At 40.5% G+C, this 17,323-nt stretch overlaps 1 protein-coding gene across 4 annotated transcripts in view; it reads left to right on the plus strand.

Annotated features, from left to right (window-relative positions):
* The window catches only part of KIDINS220 (kinase D interacting substrate 220), a 194,369-nt gene that overhangs the window by 44,522 nt on the left and 132,524 nt on the right, over window positions 1–17,323 (plus strand). For all 4 annotated transcript variants that reach the window (XM_075923523.1, XM_006123619.4, XM_006123620.4 and 1 more), the window contains exons 12-20: window positions 262–439; window positions 1,106–1,270; window positions 3,527–3,706; window positions 5,499–5,664; window positions 6,800–6,951; window positions 7,103–7,392; window positions 11,398–11,538; window positions 12,332–12,575; window positions 12,754–12,842. In XM_075923523.1, coding sequence (XP_075779638.1) covers window positions 262–439; window positions 1,106–1,270; window positions 3,527–3,706; window positions 5,499–5,664; window positions 6,800–6,951; window positions 7,103–7,392; window positions 11,398–11,538; window positions 12,332–12,575; window positions 12,754–12,842 — 1,605 coding nt within the window. The remainder of the gene's footprint in view (window positions 1–261; window positions 440–1,105; window positions 1,271–3,526; window positions 3,707–5,498; window positions 5,665–6,799; window positions 6,952–7,102; window positions 7,393–11,397; window positions 11,539–12,331; window positions 12,576–12,753; window positions 12,843–17,323) is intronic.

Raw genomic sequence — 17,323 nt, forward strand, 5'->3', positions numbered from 1 at the left:
TTTCCCTTTCACAGGCCTTAAAATATGGAACAAGTCAGCTGAATTTTTTAAAATGTATTTTTCTGTTATAGTCCTCCTTGTCTGTATGTTAAATTTTGGTGAATTTCTTCAATGTTGTGTTCATGAGCACGTACCAGAGAGAATTTGTGTCACTAAGTTTTCCACAGTAATACTTTGGAATATGTATTATGTTCAGAATCTCACTTTTCAAAAATAATACCCATTGCTATTAAGAGAACTTTCCACTTGATCTAATTTCAGAAAGGAGATACTCCACTTCATATTGCCATTCGTGGAAGAAGCCGTAAACTTGCAGAACTGCTTTTAAGAAATCCAAAAGATGGCAGACTGCTTTATAGACCCAACAAAGCAGGAGAGACACCTTACAACATTGACTGTAGCCATCAGAAAAGCATTTTAACTCAGATATTTGGTGCCAGTAAGTGCGAGTGTTGTTTCTTTTTCTTAAGTATTGTTATGTGCTTTTAAGGAGAACAGAGTTCCTACTAGGACTTAAAGATTAAACCATGTGCATTAGAATAATCTTCCTAGGCTGCCTTTCTGTTTATCCCATTGTATGATGAAAATTGAGTGTAGTTTAGAAAAGTGCAGTTTTAATGAGGGGAAAGGTGGTAATCTAAAAAGGAAATCAGAGCTTGACTGGTATATAGTAAGAAAATCCATTATTTTGGCGCCCTAATACAGTTATAATTAACTCTTTTGTCATTTGTTTCTGAACAGTAAACTCATGTGAAATGTGTTGACAAGGACTCCCTTACGTTTGGTTTTGGTTATATTTAGTTTTTTGTTTTGAAAGGAATTTATTTTCTTCAACTTGTTGCAACTATAGGATATTGTTTGAATCCTTGCATGCTAAATCTTAATAGTCTTGAAACTGTAGTTCTTATGAGATGTGTCCTGTTTTCTTGCTATATTGCTTATGTACTTACAGTTGAAATCCAGTTGAGCTAGACTATATAATCAAAAGCAATGATTTTTAGTCTTTCATTGAATTTTTTATTACACAAGTGGATTTGTCATGATTTGAAGTAATTGTGTGAAATATATAACATGAAAAACATAATGTGTTATATTTACATTGCAGGACATTTGTCTCCTACTGAAAGTGATGGAGACATGCTGGGTTATGATCTCTATAGCAGTGCCCTGGCTGATATTCTCAGTGAGCCAACCATGCAGCCACCTATCTGTGTAGGGCTGTATGCCCAATGGGGAAGTGGGAAATCTTTTTTGCTCAAAAAACTGGAAGGTAATATTTGATGATGGCTTTTTTGTATGTTTAGATACATTGTCTATAAAATATCACATAGGTGTTACTACACTGAGGTAGACCATCAGGTTCAGTATCCTTTGATTCAATAATACAACTCTTCTCAGAAACTCTCCTCCTCCATATCGTGCCCATAAGTCAGGGAAAATATATAGCATGAGGACTGATAACCTTTAAGTTAGTTAGTGCTGTCCTAAAATTATACATTTTATATAGTTTCTAACCAGTTTTTGCTAACCTTTTGGTCTACAGGACTTCCTGTAGTAGTGAATCCTCCACATGGTAATTCTGTTGCTTTGAAAATATTTAATTTTCTTAGTTTGGAATTCTACTTTGAATATTAAATAGTTTTATTTTTTTATTATATGAAAATGTGAATACTGATCGCCAGGGCTCGACAAATTATACAGTCTACTCGTCACAGGCGAGTAGATTATAACCCGGAAGAGCTGGGTTCCGGCGATCTGCGCATGCACAAAACGATCTGCACATGCACAGATCACCAGACAGCACGGCTGGCGAGTGGGGCTCACTGCGGTTCGGCGAGCCCTGCTGATTGCTGTTTCTTTATTACAGTAGACTTCTGATAATCCAGTACCTTTGGGACCCAGGGGGTGCCGGATTATTGGATATACCGGAGTATCAGGAGGTACTGCAGTGGTGGGGGCTGGGGCGGCTGGGAAAGGGGATCGGCAGGGAACGAACCCTCCGCCGTTTTGCAGGGAGGTGGGGGAAGCCCCGCGCAGCTGCCGGCAACAGGCCAGCTAGGGCTACACGTGGCAGCAGCGGACTTGGGGAAGCGGTGGGGCAGAGCAGCTGGGGTGCTGTCGGGTTGGTCCTGCAGCGCCGCCCCTCATTTGAGCGGCGCTGCGGGGCCAACCCAGCAGCACCCCAGCTTCTCTGCCCTGCCGCTTCCCCAAGTCCACCGCTCGTCAGTTTCAGCAGCGGCGGACTTGGGGAAGCGGCTGAGCAGAGTAGCTGCGGTGGTGCCGAGTTGGTCCCACAGCGCTGCCCCTCACCTTGCCCCCTCTCCTCCACTACCGCTTGCAGCCCCAGCTGGTCTGTAGCAGGCAGCTGAGCGGGGCTCTTCCCTGCCTCCCTGCAAAACGGTGGAGGGTTCGCCCTTCGCCGCGCTGTTCCCTGCCGCCCCCTGCCCCCCGGCCGGCCACAGTGCGGGTCCTGGCAGACCCGTCATGGATATAATCCCCTTCCCGTCTCCTCCCCTTCCCTTTCCCGGCTCGTGAGTGTGCGTGGGGCTCACAGGAGCTCCAATTGTCCAGCTGGCTGGAGCACTTCTAGGTTCTAGTTGGTGCTGGCCTATCAGGAGTGCCGGACCACTGGATGCTGGACAATTGGAGTTTTACTGTATATCATTTGCTCCTTTTATGTATATTACCCATTTTATCTTTCAAAACTAAACTCTGGAATTTTAATTCTCTTATGTGGTTTGTGATTCTAGTAACTTGTCTTGCCATTTTCTTGCCTTTTTTATTGTAGAGGTCAACTTTCTGAGAGTGCATAATTAGGCTAAATGCAATATTTGAAGAGAGAATCATGATTAACTCATTTAATGCCATTTAAATATTTTCCATGTATTCTGTATTGTCTGTTGTAATGCATATAAACACTTATTTACAATTTTGACAACTACCGCTCATTGAGATTTCCAGGTTGTTCCTGTAAATATTTGAGATGTTCTATCAAATTCATAAAAGTTAACATACCTTCTAAAATGTATAATGGATTTATTCAATTTAATTCATCATCCTAATATCCAGTCACTCATGCTCACAATTTTTTTATGGTTTGAATAACTTAAAAGAATTAATACTTGAGCAGATATATCCATTCACTTTTCCACCTTATCCTTCCCATCATAAATAAAACTAACATACATTATTGGCTCTAATATCTGCCCTAAGTTAATGTTTTTTATTTGGAGAACTTTTGTTTGTTCTCAGTCTTTGCTAGCTGTTTCCCAGACATTTTTTAACCTAGGCTATAATATTGTTTCTCCTTTCGCTCCATGGACACTAAATATGTGTTGCAGGACATCTCATTTGTATGAACTTAAACTGAAAACAAGAGATAAATGCATAACATAATGACTTTCATATTATGATGGTTATCATCAGGGTTCTGATATAATTTCTTTAATTGGTATGCAGGGATTTATTTACGTGTCATAAAAATATATAGCTAAAGTTGACTTTTCTGTATGCTTTTCTCTTCTAGATGAAATGAAAACTTTTGCAGGACAGCAGATTGAACCTCTGTTCCAGTTCTCTTGGCTTATTGTGTTCCTGACGCTCTTGTTGTGTGGAGGGCTGGGTTTATTACTTGCTTTCACAGTAGATATAATGCTTGGAATAGCTGTCGCATTGAGCTTATTAGCAGTTCTATACATATTCTTTAGTAAGTCCATTTTCACTTCATATTACAATATATTGGTGCTATCTATCTTTAGATTTCAGTATTCATAAGTAAATGTTGTGCTTCAGGAAAAAAATCAAGTAATTCTGCAAAAAATACAAGAAAACTCAGATTGTTAATTTTCATTGATTTTAATAATAAACATTGGTGAATAAACTTAGGAAGAACAGTGAAATAATGCATTTGACTTCATTAATATGGGTTAGAACAATAGCTGTTCAGTAAAAATTCATAGACTAGACTCCCATATATTAATTTTGTCACTTCAGTCTTATAACTGTTTATTTTTGACAGAAATGCTTAATATTGAGGCAATAACAAGGTTTTAAAAGTGCAGGGCTCAGTTTTAGAAATGAACACAATACTTCAAATGATTGACATGGTCTGATTAAAATTGTAGAAATATTTGAAAACAGTTGGAAAAATATATTAGGATGGGGTTAAGAGCTATATCACATTACTTATAAAATATTGTATAAAATGTAATTGTCACCAAAATCAACACTGCAAATCTTGGGAATTTAGAGGTAAATTTAACTGAAAAGATGCCCATATGTGCTAAAGTGCAGAAATGCCCAGTTTAAGTTCTCAGAATATCCATAATTCTTTATAGTGGTACCATGATTAGGTCACAGAGGGTTAAAAATAACATTTCAAAAAAATTAATCTCAGAGCAGAGATTAATATGCTTTAAACATAAGTGCATGATTATTTTTTACTATCATTATAGGATTGAGTTGAGATTGCATCTGGGGAGCAGCACAAAGCACATGTGTATTGGTGAATCTGACTAGCATGAAGCTACAGACAGCTCTAAAAGCAGTAGTAGTTGGGGTCAGTTCAGTGATACTTGGCAGCTAAGTGATCTATGAATGAGAACTCTTGACATACAGGCCCTTTCACTTTACTAAACTGTTATCGATTAAAGGAATTACAGCAGGCATATTAACTGGAGAAGGAAGGTGGTGACTGGTTGATTTACTGCATATATTAGAATTCTACAATATAAATTATCTGAGCTACTGGCCTGGACCTGTTTTAGTCTATAACCATAACAACCAGATTCAGCTGTTAATAGCATTGTTTTATTGAAATCTAATTTCTTCAAACATAGACAGTGCACAAGTTTTCAATGGTATTTAATTATTTTGAAGACTCTCTTTCAATAACTGTCCATTATTAAGAAAGCTTGAAGAGCTATTTCTTGAGGGACATATTTTTAGTTTGTTTTAATTTCAAGTAAATAATTTACTTAATTCTGGAGTCCTGACTAGTATTTCCATAATAAAATATGATCAGTTTCTCATTAGCTTTCTTTCCAAGCTCTGCGTTAGACAATCTGTGTATGTACAGATACCTTTACATACCTGACAGAGTTCTCAGAACCACCTTTGTTTTCTTGCTTTAAAATCCCCTCTCAATTTTCAGAGTCACATTGCAGTTGCTATTCTTGTGATCAAAAAAAGACTGAACAAGGCCAGTTTTAGAATGCAGAAAAGCTTGTTTTCATTTGGCGATGGGACTTCTATTGGGTGTAACTGTACTTCAGTGCCTTGATGTAACTGCTTCCAAAATACTTAGTCCAGGACATTAGTTTGGAACTAGCTTTAAATAGATGCTAATTCTTTTTTTTTGCATGAGAGACAATTCCAAGTACAACTAAGCCACTAGGCTTCATCAGTTCTGCAAGTTTTGATAAGTAGTAAATTCTTACCTGTTGAGACTTTCATGACTTTCTTTATATCTCAATATAAAATAAAGTATTTTATTACAGCTGTGATTTACTTTGGTGGCCGAAGAGAAGGAGAAAGCTGGAACTGGGCCTGGGTATTGAGTACAAGGTTGGCAAGACACATTGGGTACTTGGAGCTGCTTCTCAAACTGATGTTTGTGAACCCACCAGAATTACCAGAGCAAACCACTAAAGCTTTACCTGTCAGGTTAGAGATATTTCATATGTACTTTTCTTTTTCTCTTTCCTTTGTAATTCAGCTTCACATACAGGCAGTCCCCGGGTTACGTACAAGATAGGGACTGTAGGTTTGTTCTTAAGTTGAATTTGTATGTAAGTCGGAACCGGTACATATTGTAGGGGAAACTCTATCCAAACATTTCTCCAGAGCTCAGTTTTATTCTCCCACACCTCACTTCCCTCAGTCCTTTATTCTTGAGCTGAGGGGTCTGCTGAGAAAAGCCGCTCCGCGTCTCCCTTGTCTGCTGGGGGGGGGGCGCTAGCTTTGCATCTTCCTGGTCTGCTGGGCAGAAGCAGCTAGTGCAGGGTTGCCTCACCCAGTTTGTAAGTAGGGATCTGATGTAAGTCGGATCCATGTAACCCGGGGACTGCCTGTATATAACAATCTACAAACTGTGTAATTTATTCTCCTTCAAATAACTCTTTATGATCCAATAACAAAAAAGAGTATCTATAAATCAGGATAAACTTTTTTTCTACTTTGAAGAAAATAATATTGGTTGCCAAGATAACTATGCAAGATTTCAGAGGGGTAGTAGCCATGTTAGTCTGTCACTTAAAAAATGAGTGGTCCAATGGCACCTTAGAAACTAGACAAAATATATAAAAATGATGAGTAATCCTATGGCACCTTAGAGACTAACAAAAAATGTAGTATTGTGAGCTTTTGTGGGTAAAATGCACTTCATCAGTTGAGCTGGAGTGCAAATAATAGAACTAAAATATTTATAAAGGGGGGTGAGGGTAGAGGAAGTACCTGTCGATTGTGATGATTAATTTTTTTTTATATTGAGACACTGAGACTTGTATTTTAATTAAATGCAATATAAGATAGGGAGGGATGCAAAGGAAAGATTGAAAATGTGAGAGAAGGAGGCAGGGGAAAAAGATTAAATTGCTATTAAGAGCAACGGTATACTTTAAAGAAACTTATATTTAAATGTTCTTTCTACCATATTTGAAAGAATACTCTTTAGTTGTAGGGGCATTGAAAGAATACTCTTTAGTTGTAGGGGCACAGGAAGGCTTTATTTCTACTAGCTAATAAAGAACTTAAAGCTTCTTTCTACATAGAAGATGTATACTTTTTTCTCTCTCTTCAGATTTCTGTTTACTGACTACAATAGACTGTCCAGTGTAGGTGGAGAGACATCAATGGCTGAGATGATTGCTACTCTGTCTGATGCATGTGAAAGGGAGTTTGGTTTCTTAGCAACAAGACTTTTTCGAGTGTTCAAAACAGAAGAAACACAAGGTATTTATTACTTAAATTACTTTTCTAATTTTTCCAATTCACTGCAGTTGTAAAGTGTTCTGTTTTTTCACATGAGTACATTGTTATAAAAAACTTTTAGTTTAGACATATGTAGATTCATGTAACATCCAATAACTTTGATGTTTTATAGGTAAAAAGAAATGGAAGAAAACCTGCTGTCTCCCATCCTTTGTTATCTTCGTCTTCATACTCAGTTGCATTATTGCAGGCATCACGCTGCTGGCCATTTTTAAAGTAGATCCAAAGAACATGACAGTGAATGCTATTCTGATATCTGTTGCGTGTGTTGTTGGTTTGGCTTTTATCTTGAACTGTCGTACATGGTGGCAAGTGTTGGATTCAGTCTTAAATTCCCAGAGAAAACGTCTTCATAATGCTGCTTCCAAGCTTCACAAACTGAAAAGTGAAGGGTTCATGAAGGTAAGCTTTGAGATTATGTTAATGATTGGTACTAAGGAGTGCAGTAATCCTCTTACAGTTGGATGTCATCCATCTAATTAAACCAAGCCTCACAAAAAGAACAAACTTTCAAATAAATGAATATTGTTCTCACACTGAAAATTATATTCAGTGCATGTGATCTGTTCCACCAAGGATTACTTGATTGGCTAAACACATTTTTAGTTTACAGTTGTACTTGGTTGTAGAAAGACACAATACTCTAGACCAGGGGTGGGCAATAATTTGATGGGAAGTGTCTCCAAGATTTGGTAAATGGACAAGGGCTTCACTTTTCCCTGGAGAGGGGGGTGCAGGGTCTGGGACAGAGGTTGGGTGCAGAAGAAGGTTTGGGGTAGGGGATTGAGGTGGAGAGGGAGTTTGGGTGTTGGAGGGGTTTGGGGTGCAGAGTCCTGGAAGGGGTATGGGTACAGGAGAGGAATCTCGCCTAGGGGAGGGATGTTAGGGCAGATGCAGGGTCTGGGAGGGAGCGTAGAGGGAGGGGGATGCAGAGAGCTTGGGTGGCAACACTGTGGCAGAGGATTGGAGTTTTGGGGTCAGGAGACAGTATGGGTGCAGGAGAAGATTCTGGTTTGGGGGAGCAATGTAAGGAGTGCAGGATCTGGGAGGGAGTGTGGATGTGAGAAAAGGTGGAGGTCCAGAGGTAACTAAGCTGCTTCCAGCAAGCAGCACTTTCAGACCGGTTTCCCTGTCTGCCAGCAGCCCTAGACAGCTTAAAGTGGCTGGCTGTTCCATGTGGCTCTCTAGGGTGAATGGGAAGCTTTGTGTGTTGCCCTCATCTCCTGCAAAATCTCTCAGCTCTCATTGGCTGGTTTTCAGCCAATGGGAGCTGAAAAGCAGCACAGAAAGCCTCCGCTCCTCCCCCCATTTCAGAGTGACAGAGAGCAGCCAGCGACTTTGAGCGGTGCTGTTCTGTACTGCAGAGGTGGGCTGCAGGCCAGATTAAAAGGCCTGTGGGCTGTATTTTGCCCACCTCTGTTCTAGACAGTAAATTATTTAAATGACCTTTGAAAGAAGTCCCTCTCAGCACAGGGTGCTCCTCATTGTGGTTGGGGCTGAGAATTAGCTCTTACCTGTTCTGGTGCACTCTTCATTGGTTGTTTGCATCATGTTCTCTCTTTCTCCCACGGTGCTCTTTGTGACTCATGGCACATAATGTCCCCCTCCTCCAGAGAAACAAATTCCTTCCAGAAAAGCTATCTGGATGCTGCCTCGGGAGGCCTTCAGTTTCATGTCTCCAGTTCTTGTGCCACTTTTCAAGTGGCTTAGAGGGGAGTCTGCGTTCATCTTGTGCTCCAGGTTCCTGTCAAAGAATCCTATAACTGGCAGTCCATATCTACTCAAATTTACAACTTGTTGCTGTCTCCCTGGGCTCCTTTCTATCCTACTCCTTTATCTCCTTGGCTTTTCCTCTGCTCTCTGTGGCTGCTTCATCCTTCTCAACCTCTTGCCAGACTTCACCTTCCAGAGCAGAACTCCAGGGTATACTCGTCTTCTGAGTCTCCTTGTTTATTGCCATCTTTCTTTCCCTCTAGGGAGTGACTGCAGACCTGCTTCTGGCATCCCCTTCCTGTTGTCACTTTCTGGCTTTATACTCTGATCTTGGCTCATCCCACATCTGGGTGTCTTCTGCCACTAGGCCCTGTCAATCTGTGGTTCCTCTCCAGGTGCAACATCTGAAGTTAATTGGCTCTTTCTGGCCCACATTAATATGCTGAGGATATGCACGAGTTGGATGTCCAATCACAGGACCTGCACTAGTATGATAAAAGTAATTGCATCAAATATTAAGATACATATTTGATCTTATGAAAGCAAGGAAACTTTACTGCAATGTTAATGAAATTAAAAATAAACTACACACATAACTTTGAGTGTTGTCAGTTATTTGCCATCTCTCTTTAGTAAAAAAAAAAAAAAAAAAAAAAGAATAAAGCCAATAGGAAAGTGACTCAATTTTTAGGAGCCGGTTAAACACTTAATAACAAAAATGATAGCATTTACTGAAGAAGCCAACTGGTGACTTCATAGTTACAGATTGCTTTCTAAAATTGAATTAAAATGGAACTTAAATTCCTGTTTGTCCACTTTTCTTAAAGAGGAAAAATCAGTGTGAAATTTCACATGGAGTTATATTTTTATACCCTTTGAATTTGTATATAGTTTTTGTTTGATTAGTTTTCTTAAATTTTTGACAAGTCTTTGAAATTAGATGTTGGCTGAAATTTGTTTGTGGACTGTCTTACGTTTCATTGCTATAGCTGAAAATATGTGCGCTGTGGACCTAAATTCATTTACTTGGTGCTGGGTTCTCATGAAATCTTGTTAGTCAGATAAAAGTTCTACTGTTTTATCGTATTCATCTTATTATGGAGAATAGTTCATGCCCAACTATTCTGGAGAAAATTATTTCCATCAGGCACTGCACTTGCATCTTTCTTGCTCCCTAGTCCACTTCCACTTGAATGTTAAGAAAACACTAAGAAATTGATTTACCGTAACCAGGGGACTGTTTCCCCAGCTCACTGTGTTTTGCCAACCCCCCTCTCGCAGAGTGTAGGTAATCCTTGCTCTCCCACCTGACCACCGGAGAGGGCTAGGCTGTGGCTGCACCAGCCTGGATCTCTGCTCCCTCCCCGCTCACCTGCCATCTCGGGTCCTGTCTCCCTATCCCACCGTGCAAGCCCAGGCCCCACTTCTCCCTTCCCCACTCCAGCAGTGCCCTTTCTCTTTCCCCCCAGCTCTAGCCCTTCCCAGTGGGGGCCTGGCTCTAACCCTGGTGGCTAGGTAGGTGCAGGGGTACCTGCTCGCCTTGTGTGGGGCGCAGTGAGGCGCAGGTAGTGCTGTGTACATGGCACCCCAGCACACTGCAGCCTGCTGAGGTGGGGAAAGCAACAGCTTGGGGGGCCACTGTCCCAGCCTCTCCCCCGTGGAGTTCCGCCGGTGCTGCTCGCTACCCAGCCCTGCCTGCAGAGCTCAGGGCTGCCAGCCACCTGTCAGGAGCAGTCGGAAAGGAGCATATTATATGAGTGCAGTGGCTTTTCATATAATAAATAAGAAAGTGCTGTAAAATTTAAAACAAATTTAGTTTTCTCCAAATTTCAGTTGATGTACCCCCCAAGACTTTTCTCGAGGACCCCTAAGGGTACTTGTACCACTGGTTGAGAAACACTGAAGTAAAGTGAGTAGGAGCTTGGTTTAAAATAGCAATTCTAAGTGGCAAGTGGGAGCAGCGAGATCAGGCTCGAGCTGGAAGAGAGGGCAGGGGGGGAAAGGGAAGAGGCAGGCGGGATGCAGAGTAATGTTGATGACATCACTGTCATCCCACAGGAAAAGAGGTTTTTTAGAGAGATTGTGTCATTTAGGGTTTCTTCACATAGTTACAAAAACCATTTAGACAAAGGCAGATAAGGAAAATCTTTGCATAAAATTTATGCGAAGTAATTCTTTTGAAGTTGGTTTCACTGGAGAAATTCTTTTGAATTCTTTTTACTCACTATTGAAATGCTGAGTTACTGTAAATACATATTTATCATTGTTAAATTAAGCTAGTATGATATTAACTTGTGATAGTCTGTGACCAGACTAAAACTACAGTAAACGAAAAATATTCATTTTTTCAGTACAGCTCTCTCAAACTTTTTCTTAAGTAAGAAAAAGCCTGATTAAGATACATAAATAAATGTTTTAATGGTTATTTAATTGATTTCTTTTTAGAATCCATTTGTTCACCCTTTTCAGAACTTAAAAGCATTAATGATATGATTGTTGATGGTTTTTTAAAAGAAATGGTATTTTTAAAAAAATATATAAAATTTATTTAAAACTAGAATTGTGATTAGAATACCTTTACTCTACTTTCCAGGAAGTTCTCTCCATATTTCCACTAAATAGTTTCTATTTGTTTTTTTTAATTTTGAAAGTGTTGTGTTTTTTTGTTTTTGTTTTTTTTTCAAATTTGCGCAGGTTCTGAAGTGTGAAGTAGAACTGATGGCCAAAATGGCAAAAACTATTGATAGTTTCACACAGAATCAGACAAGACTTGTTGTAATTATTGATGGATTGGATGCTTGTGAGCAAGACAAAGTTCTACAGATGCTTGATACAGTGAGTTATTATTTTGCAGAGATGATTTTTTGCTTTCCTCCCAGGGAACAGATCCTTATCTTGTATTAATTGTCCTAGCTCTAATAGAATCTGTAAGGCTACGTCTAGACTGGCCCCTATTCTGAAATAGCCATGCTAATTTCCAACTTTGGAATAGGGAAAGGAATAAGAGATCCTCCGGAAAAGGGCTTTATTCCGGAGGATCGCGCCAGTCTAGACGCTTTTTTCCGGCTTTTCCCCAAGCCGGGAAAAAAAGCGGCAGACATGTTTATTTAAATCCCGCGGGGGATATTTAAATCCCCCGCGGATTTCCCTATTCCAAAGTTGGAAATTAGCATGGCTATTTCGGAATAGGGGCCAGTCTAGACATAGCCTAATTGTTTATATCGGCCACAGATCTGCTCCCAGAAGTATTGAGACTAACTCTTTAATGATAGTGAAGTGCTTTGAGAGCTAAGGTGCCATATATTAGTGTCCTCTTGTGCTTAGTTCTTCAGGTGAAGAGTTTATTTTTGAAACTGCTCAACTAAAATTTATGTTAATTAAAAGGTTATTTTAGCTGAAAAAAATTCAGGAGTTAACAACTCAGTATTAAATTCTAGTGGTATGTCAGTCATAACTTTCATAGGATCATGTAATTTAATTACTTGTGACAGTATATGGAGTAGAAAAATGTTGTGTTTCACATGTATGTTGTGCTTCATCAGAACAAAATCAATATACAATTTTAACTATAAAAATGTTTAATGGCACATAGTAAAAAATAATTTACAATTTACCTTTTTTATTGCAGGTACGAGTCCTGTTTTCAAAAGGTCCATTCATTGCCATTTTTGCAAGTGACCCGCATATTATTATAAAGGCAATTAACCAGAACCTCAATAGTGTGTTACGTGATTCAAACATAAATGGACACGATTACATGAGAAATATAGTCCATTTGCCTGTCTTTCTTAACAGTCGTGGCCTCAGTAATGCAAAAAAACTGATGGTAGCTGCAACTACCAATGGAGATATTCCATATACAGATACATCAGGTAAGCTTGTAATGCAAGGAGGCTACAGCAAGGTTATAAAGTAAGTGATTTTGAAACCTTTCATCTTAAGCTTTTAAAATAACGTTTTGTGCAAATATTTGATATCCATAGACATTCTACAGTTGGAATAAACAAAATGCAAGTTTGAAATGTATTTTAATGAGAGTGTCATTTTTAGGAATACATGAAGATGTTGACAGAAGAGTTTCTCAGAATAGCCTTGGAGAGACAACCAAACTTGGCAGCAAAACTGCTCTTAATAGACGGGTGAGAAAGTAGCATAAAAAAAGAGATATTTACAATGTGTACCTATTTTCTGCTTTAATTATGATAATTCAAAACAATTTAATCATAATATCCCTTTCAAAGGCACATCAAACCCTTCTCTTGAAATCAACAAAATTAAACCCTTAATAAAAAGCCTGACTTTAAGCTCAACAAACTCAGGCTTGAGCAGAGCAGCTGAGAAGCACATTTCAGTGGCTATCCAGCCCACAAAAGCTTATGCCCCAACACTTCGGTTAGTCTGTAAGGTGCCACAGGACTCCTCGCCGCTTATCCAATCATAGAGACAGTTATTCCATAAACATTACTATCTAGGGGCTATTATCTGTAGTACCTCAAGATAATCTTTAGGATGAGACGCAAGAAGAAAGGTGGTAATTTTCAAGTAACTCAGACCTAGATCCATTTTTTGATTTTGCAGATCCCTTTTTGTAGCGTAACCTGTCATGGTCATGCATTGATTCTTCTGGGACAGCAGAGTAGCCTGGAACAATGTGGATGCACTGCTTTGACTTTTCTTATTATTCTGTGCAGAGCTTTCTGTTGTTTCCACACTTTTGGACAGAAACACTGTTAAAATCCATACATCCAGGAGCAGAAATGAACAGCTTCTGTTCCTGGGTGTATGGAATTTAACATTGTTTCTGTCCAAAAGTGTGGAAACACTGCAGATCAAAGAAGTATCCATTAGGACTGCAAAAAGCACTGTCTGTCCTCATGCCCTGCTATCAGGCTAGCCCAACAGCTGTGGGCTATTCTTTTTTTAGTTTCTTCTTAGTTTCTTCTCATCTGGCCCTGGCTAGAGATTAGGAGTCTGTTTGCAATCATTTGCTTCTTTAACATTTCTGTAGTTAGTCTCTCCGGTCTTAGTTGTAGTTTTCTTATCTTTATTGCTTCTTCCTGAACAAAAACAAAGAGAAAAAACTTTATTTTCCTCCCTTTTTTGTTGTGGATCCTTCTCCTAGTGGGGTATGTCTAGTGCATCAAGGCTTCAAGAAGTGCCACTTCTGCAGTGAGGCCACCCCTGTAGCCAGCAAGCAGTACTGGTGCATATGCTATTTTTGGGAATGTGGGGTCTGCCAGCAGCTCAGACCCAGAGCTCAAAAGGACCGCTCCCTGAGCACCAGCTCTTGCAGAGCCATCTCTCTCCTCCCCTGTGCTGCTGGCTCTGTATCAGAGGTGCAGGGAGCTGGCATAGCCTCCTGTTTCCTCTTACTGCCTCCCACAGATGGTGAGGACGGCAGGTGGGAGATGGTACGCGTGGGAAGCCAGCTTTCAAGCCTGCTCCTCACACATATTGGCTCTCGCAAAGCTGCCTGCCATTGTAGGAGTGCTTGGGTTGCCTGCACTACTGATCAAAGAAGTTTGTAGTATCCATTAAGACTGCAAAAAGCACTGTCTGTCCTCATACCCCACTATCAGGCTAGCCCAACAGCTGTGAGCTATTCCTTTTTAGTTTTTTCTCATCTGGCCCACACTGCTGCCTCTTTTAAGACAGTTCCCAGCAAGCACTGGCCCTCTCCTCCCATGTGATAGGGGAAGCAATGCACACTTTCTTCCACATTGAGGGAGGAGGTGAATTTCATATAATTTTAGGTTTGTACTCCAAGAGTGGCAGACACCTGGAGCTGTGTCAAGTTCCTTGAGCCAAGTCTTCCCAGAGCTGATTTCAATGTCTGTATCGTTCTGCAGATGTGTGTGGCCCTGCTTGTGTGCTTGGCTGGAAGAGGCTTATGCACCTGGCTCAGCAAGACTAGGTAAAGTGTGCCCAGGGTGACAGAGAAGGCAGTCTCGGTGGTATCTTCAGCACATCAGGTGGCATCCTAGCTGGTCCATTATGTCTAGCTATCATGCCTACCCCATTGACTTTAGCTGATGTCTTCTGGCTTTTCCAGGATTTGGCAAGGAAAGCTGTAGATACTCTGCAGATTGGAGGAAGTTAAGGATACCCATCACAAACTTGATGTACTACTCCCCTCCTCATCCTCTAAAATAGCCCTTCCTATTAACCAGGTTCTCATGAATCTGTCATGAAACATATGGAAAATCTCAGCATATAACACACCTGTTCGTAAGTGGGTTTATTAAAAAAATATTATGTCTGGCTGGAGAAATGGAATTCCTTGTCTTTCTCTTTCCTCCTCAACACCAAGTGAGGCCCACTGCCTATGAAAAGGTTTGTAAATGCTTGGACCTCTTTGGGATGAAAACCTTTACTTTGGTGACATTACCATTCTGAATTGATAATTATTAAGCCTTAATGGTTACATATGACTATGAACTATTGAAAATGTAGCAACTTTAATGATCAGTTCCTGAATCACAGCTCAACCAGTTCAAAGTGATCATCCAGGAAGGACAGGTAGATGGCACAGTGCAGATGACCCAGTGGCCCGGTCTATCTCCACAGCAGTGGTTATGTGACTGTGCCTTGGTTACGTCTGTCAGGCTTCCCTACAGAAGTATAGTTGGCTGTTGAAGACCTTCTTTTTCATGCCACCAGGAGAAGATGGATGTGTCTCTTCATACCATTATAGTTTCCAGGGTCACTCTTCGCACATTAGAGATCTACAGGCACAGACAAAAGAAAGAATTCAGTCTGCAGCCTCAACACAAACCACACACCTCCAAATATACCTCTCAGTGCTTTACAAATCTCAGAAAAAAGAATCTAGATTACCCAGGTGTAAACCATCTGGCCAATAGTCTTCCATGTCCCAACCATTCACCTCCAAACATTGAGTTTGATGTGTGGGTAGAGGTATCAGCAGACAACTCCCTCCAACTGCTGCAGCTGACCAACTCCTTTTGGCTATTATCTTGGAATGTTCCACAGCACCTGGGAATGAAGCGATGGGTCCTGGGAATTGTTTGCAGTGGGTATTCCATCCATTTTAACTTCTCTTCTTTCCATAATACCCTTCTCCATCCCTCTTCAGGGATCCCTCTCTCAGGAGTTTACTACAAGAAATAGCTCATCTCCAGTTAAGAGCCGTGGAACCAGTATCTCAGCTTCAATGAAGCAAAAGTTTTTACTCTTGCTATTTCTTAATACCCAAGATAAAGGGAGGTTGGAGACCCATACTAGATTTCAGAGCACTGGAGTTTGTCAAAAAGGTCATTATGCTACAGTTGTTACTGCATTGGAACAGAAATACTGATTTTTGGCTCATGACCTTCTGGATGCCTACTTTTCTATTGCAATCCTACTGTCCCACAGATGGTTCTTTAGCTTTGCCCTGGGACAAGACAACTACCAGTACAAAGTACTCCCCTTTTGGACTACATCATCTTTGAGAATATTCTCCAAAGATCTCTCAGTAGGCCGTGCTCTCTACGCTTCCAAGGAATCAAGATTTACTCCTGCCTGGACAATTGTCTCCTTAGAACACAGTCCCTCCAAGAGGCTGAGTCACCAAATCCACAATAAATTTACCCACAGAGCTCAGCCTACAGATCAGTGCCTAGAAATCAGTCCTCACTCTAGAGCAGCACCCGGAATTCATAGGCTCTGATCCTGACTTGGTACAGGCCAGAATGCCCTTCCACCTCAGGGTCATTGCTTCTTAGTGCTGACATATCCCCATGGGATGGCACACACATCTAAATGACCTTACAACACAGTGCTAGTGGTCCCTTCACAGCTTCTGCAAGCTCAAGATGGTAGGAATGCCTGAATTTATTTCCTGTCGGTGATCATGGGATCACACACAAGTGTCCTAACTAACACTATAGCATATACGTATTACATAAACCAACAAAGAGGAGATAGATTGCTCTCCCTCTGTGTAGAGGCAATAAGACTATGGGTCTGATGATTCTCCCACAATCAGAAGCTTAGCTTCTGGGTATGCAAATGTTAATAGTGGACACTATCATTCACAAGTTCCCCATATGACCACAAATGAAAGCAGTACTCTGTGACCTTTTCAGGTGGTGGGAGACATTGACTACAGACCTCTCTGCCACTTTCCTGAACAAGATAAAGTAAAACTCCAATAGTCCGGCACTCCTGATAGTCCGGCATCAAAATGGCTAGAGCCTAGTGAGTGAGCTTCAGCAAAAAATGAGTCACAAGGTAACAGCGGCAGCAGCTGAACTGAGCAAAAAGGGTAAAAAAGGCTTAAAAAAACTAAAACATTACAGTATACTGTATACAGTATGTACAATAAAAAGGGTTAAGAACACTTTATATACAGTATATAATGTATAAAGTGTGTGTGTGTGTGTGTGTGTGTGTGTGTGTGTGTGTGTGTATGTATATATATATATATATTAAAAAAAAAAACCATTTTATAGTACCTCCTGATAGTCCGGCATATTTGATAATCTGGCACCACCTAGGTCCCATAGGTTCCGGATTATCGGAAGTCTACTGTATATACTCATAACTACCCCAAATCAGAGATAAGAAAACACTGCCTGGGCAATACTCTTTGTTGTACAGTCAGTTCTTCTTCGAG

The sequence above is a fragment of the Pelodiscus sinensis genome, chromosome 3 (assembly GCF_049634645.1).
Source record: "Pelodiscus sinensis isolate JC-2024 chromosome 3, ASM4963464v1, whole genome shotgun sequence".
Lineage (NCBI taxonomy): Eukaryota > Metazoa > Chordata > Testudines > Trionychidae > Pelodiscus > Pelodiscus sinensis.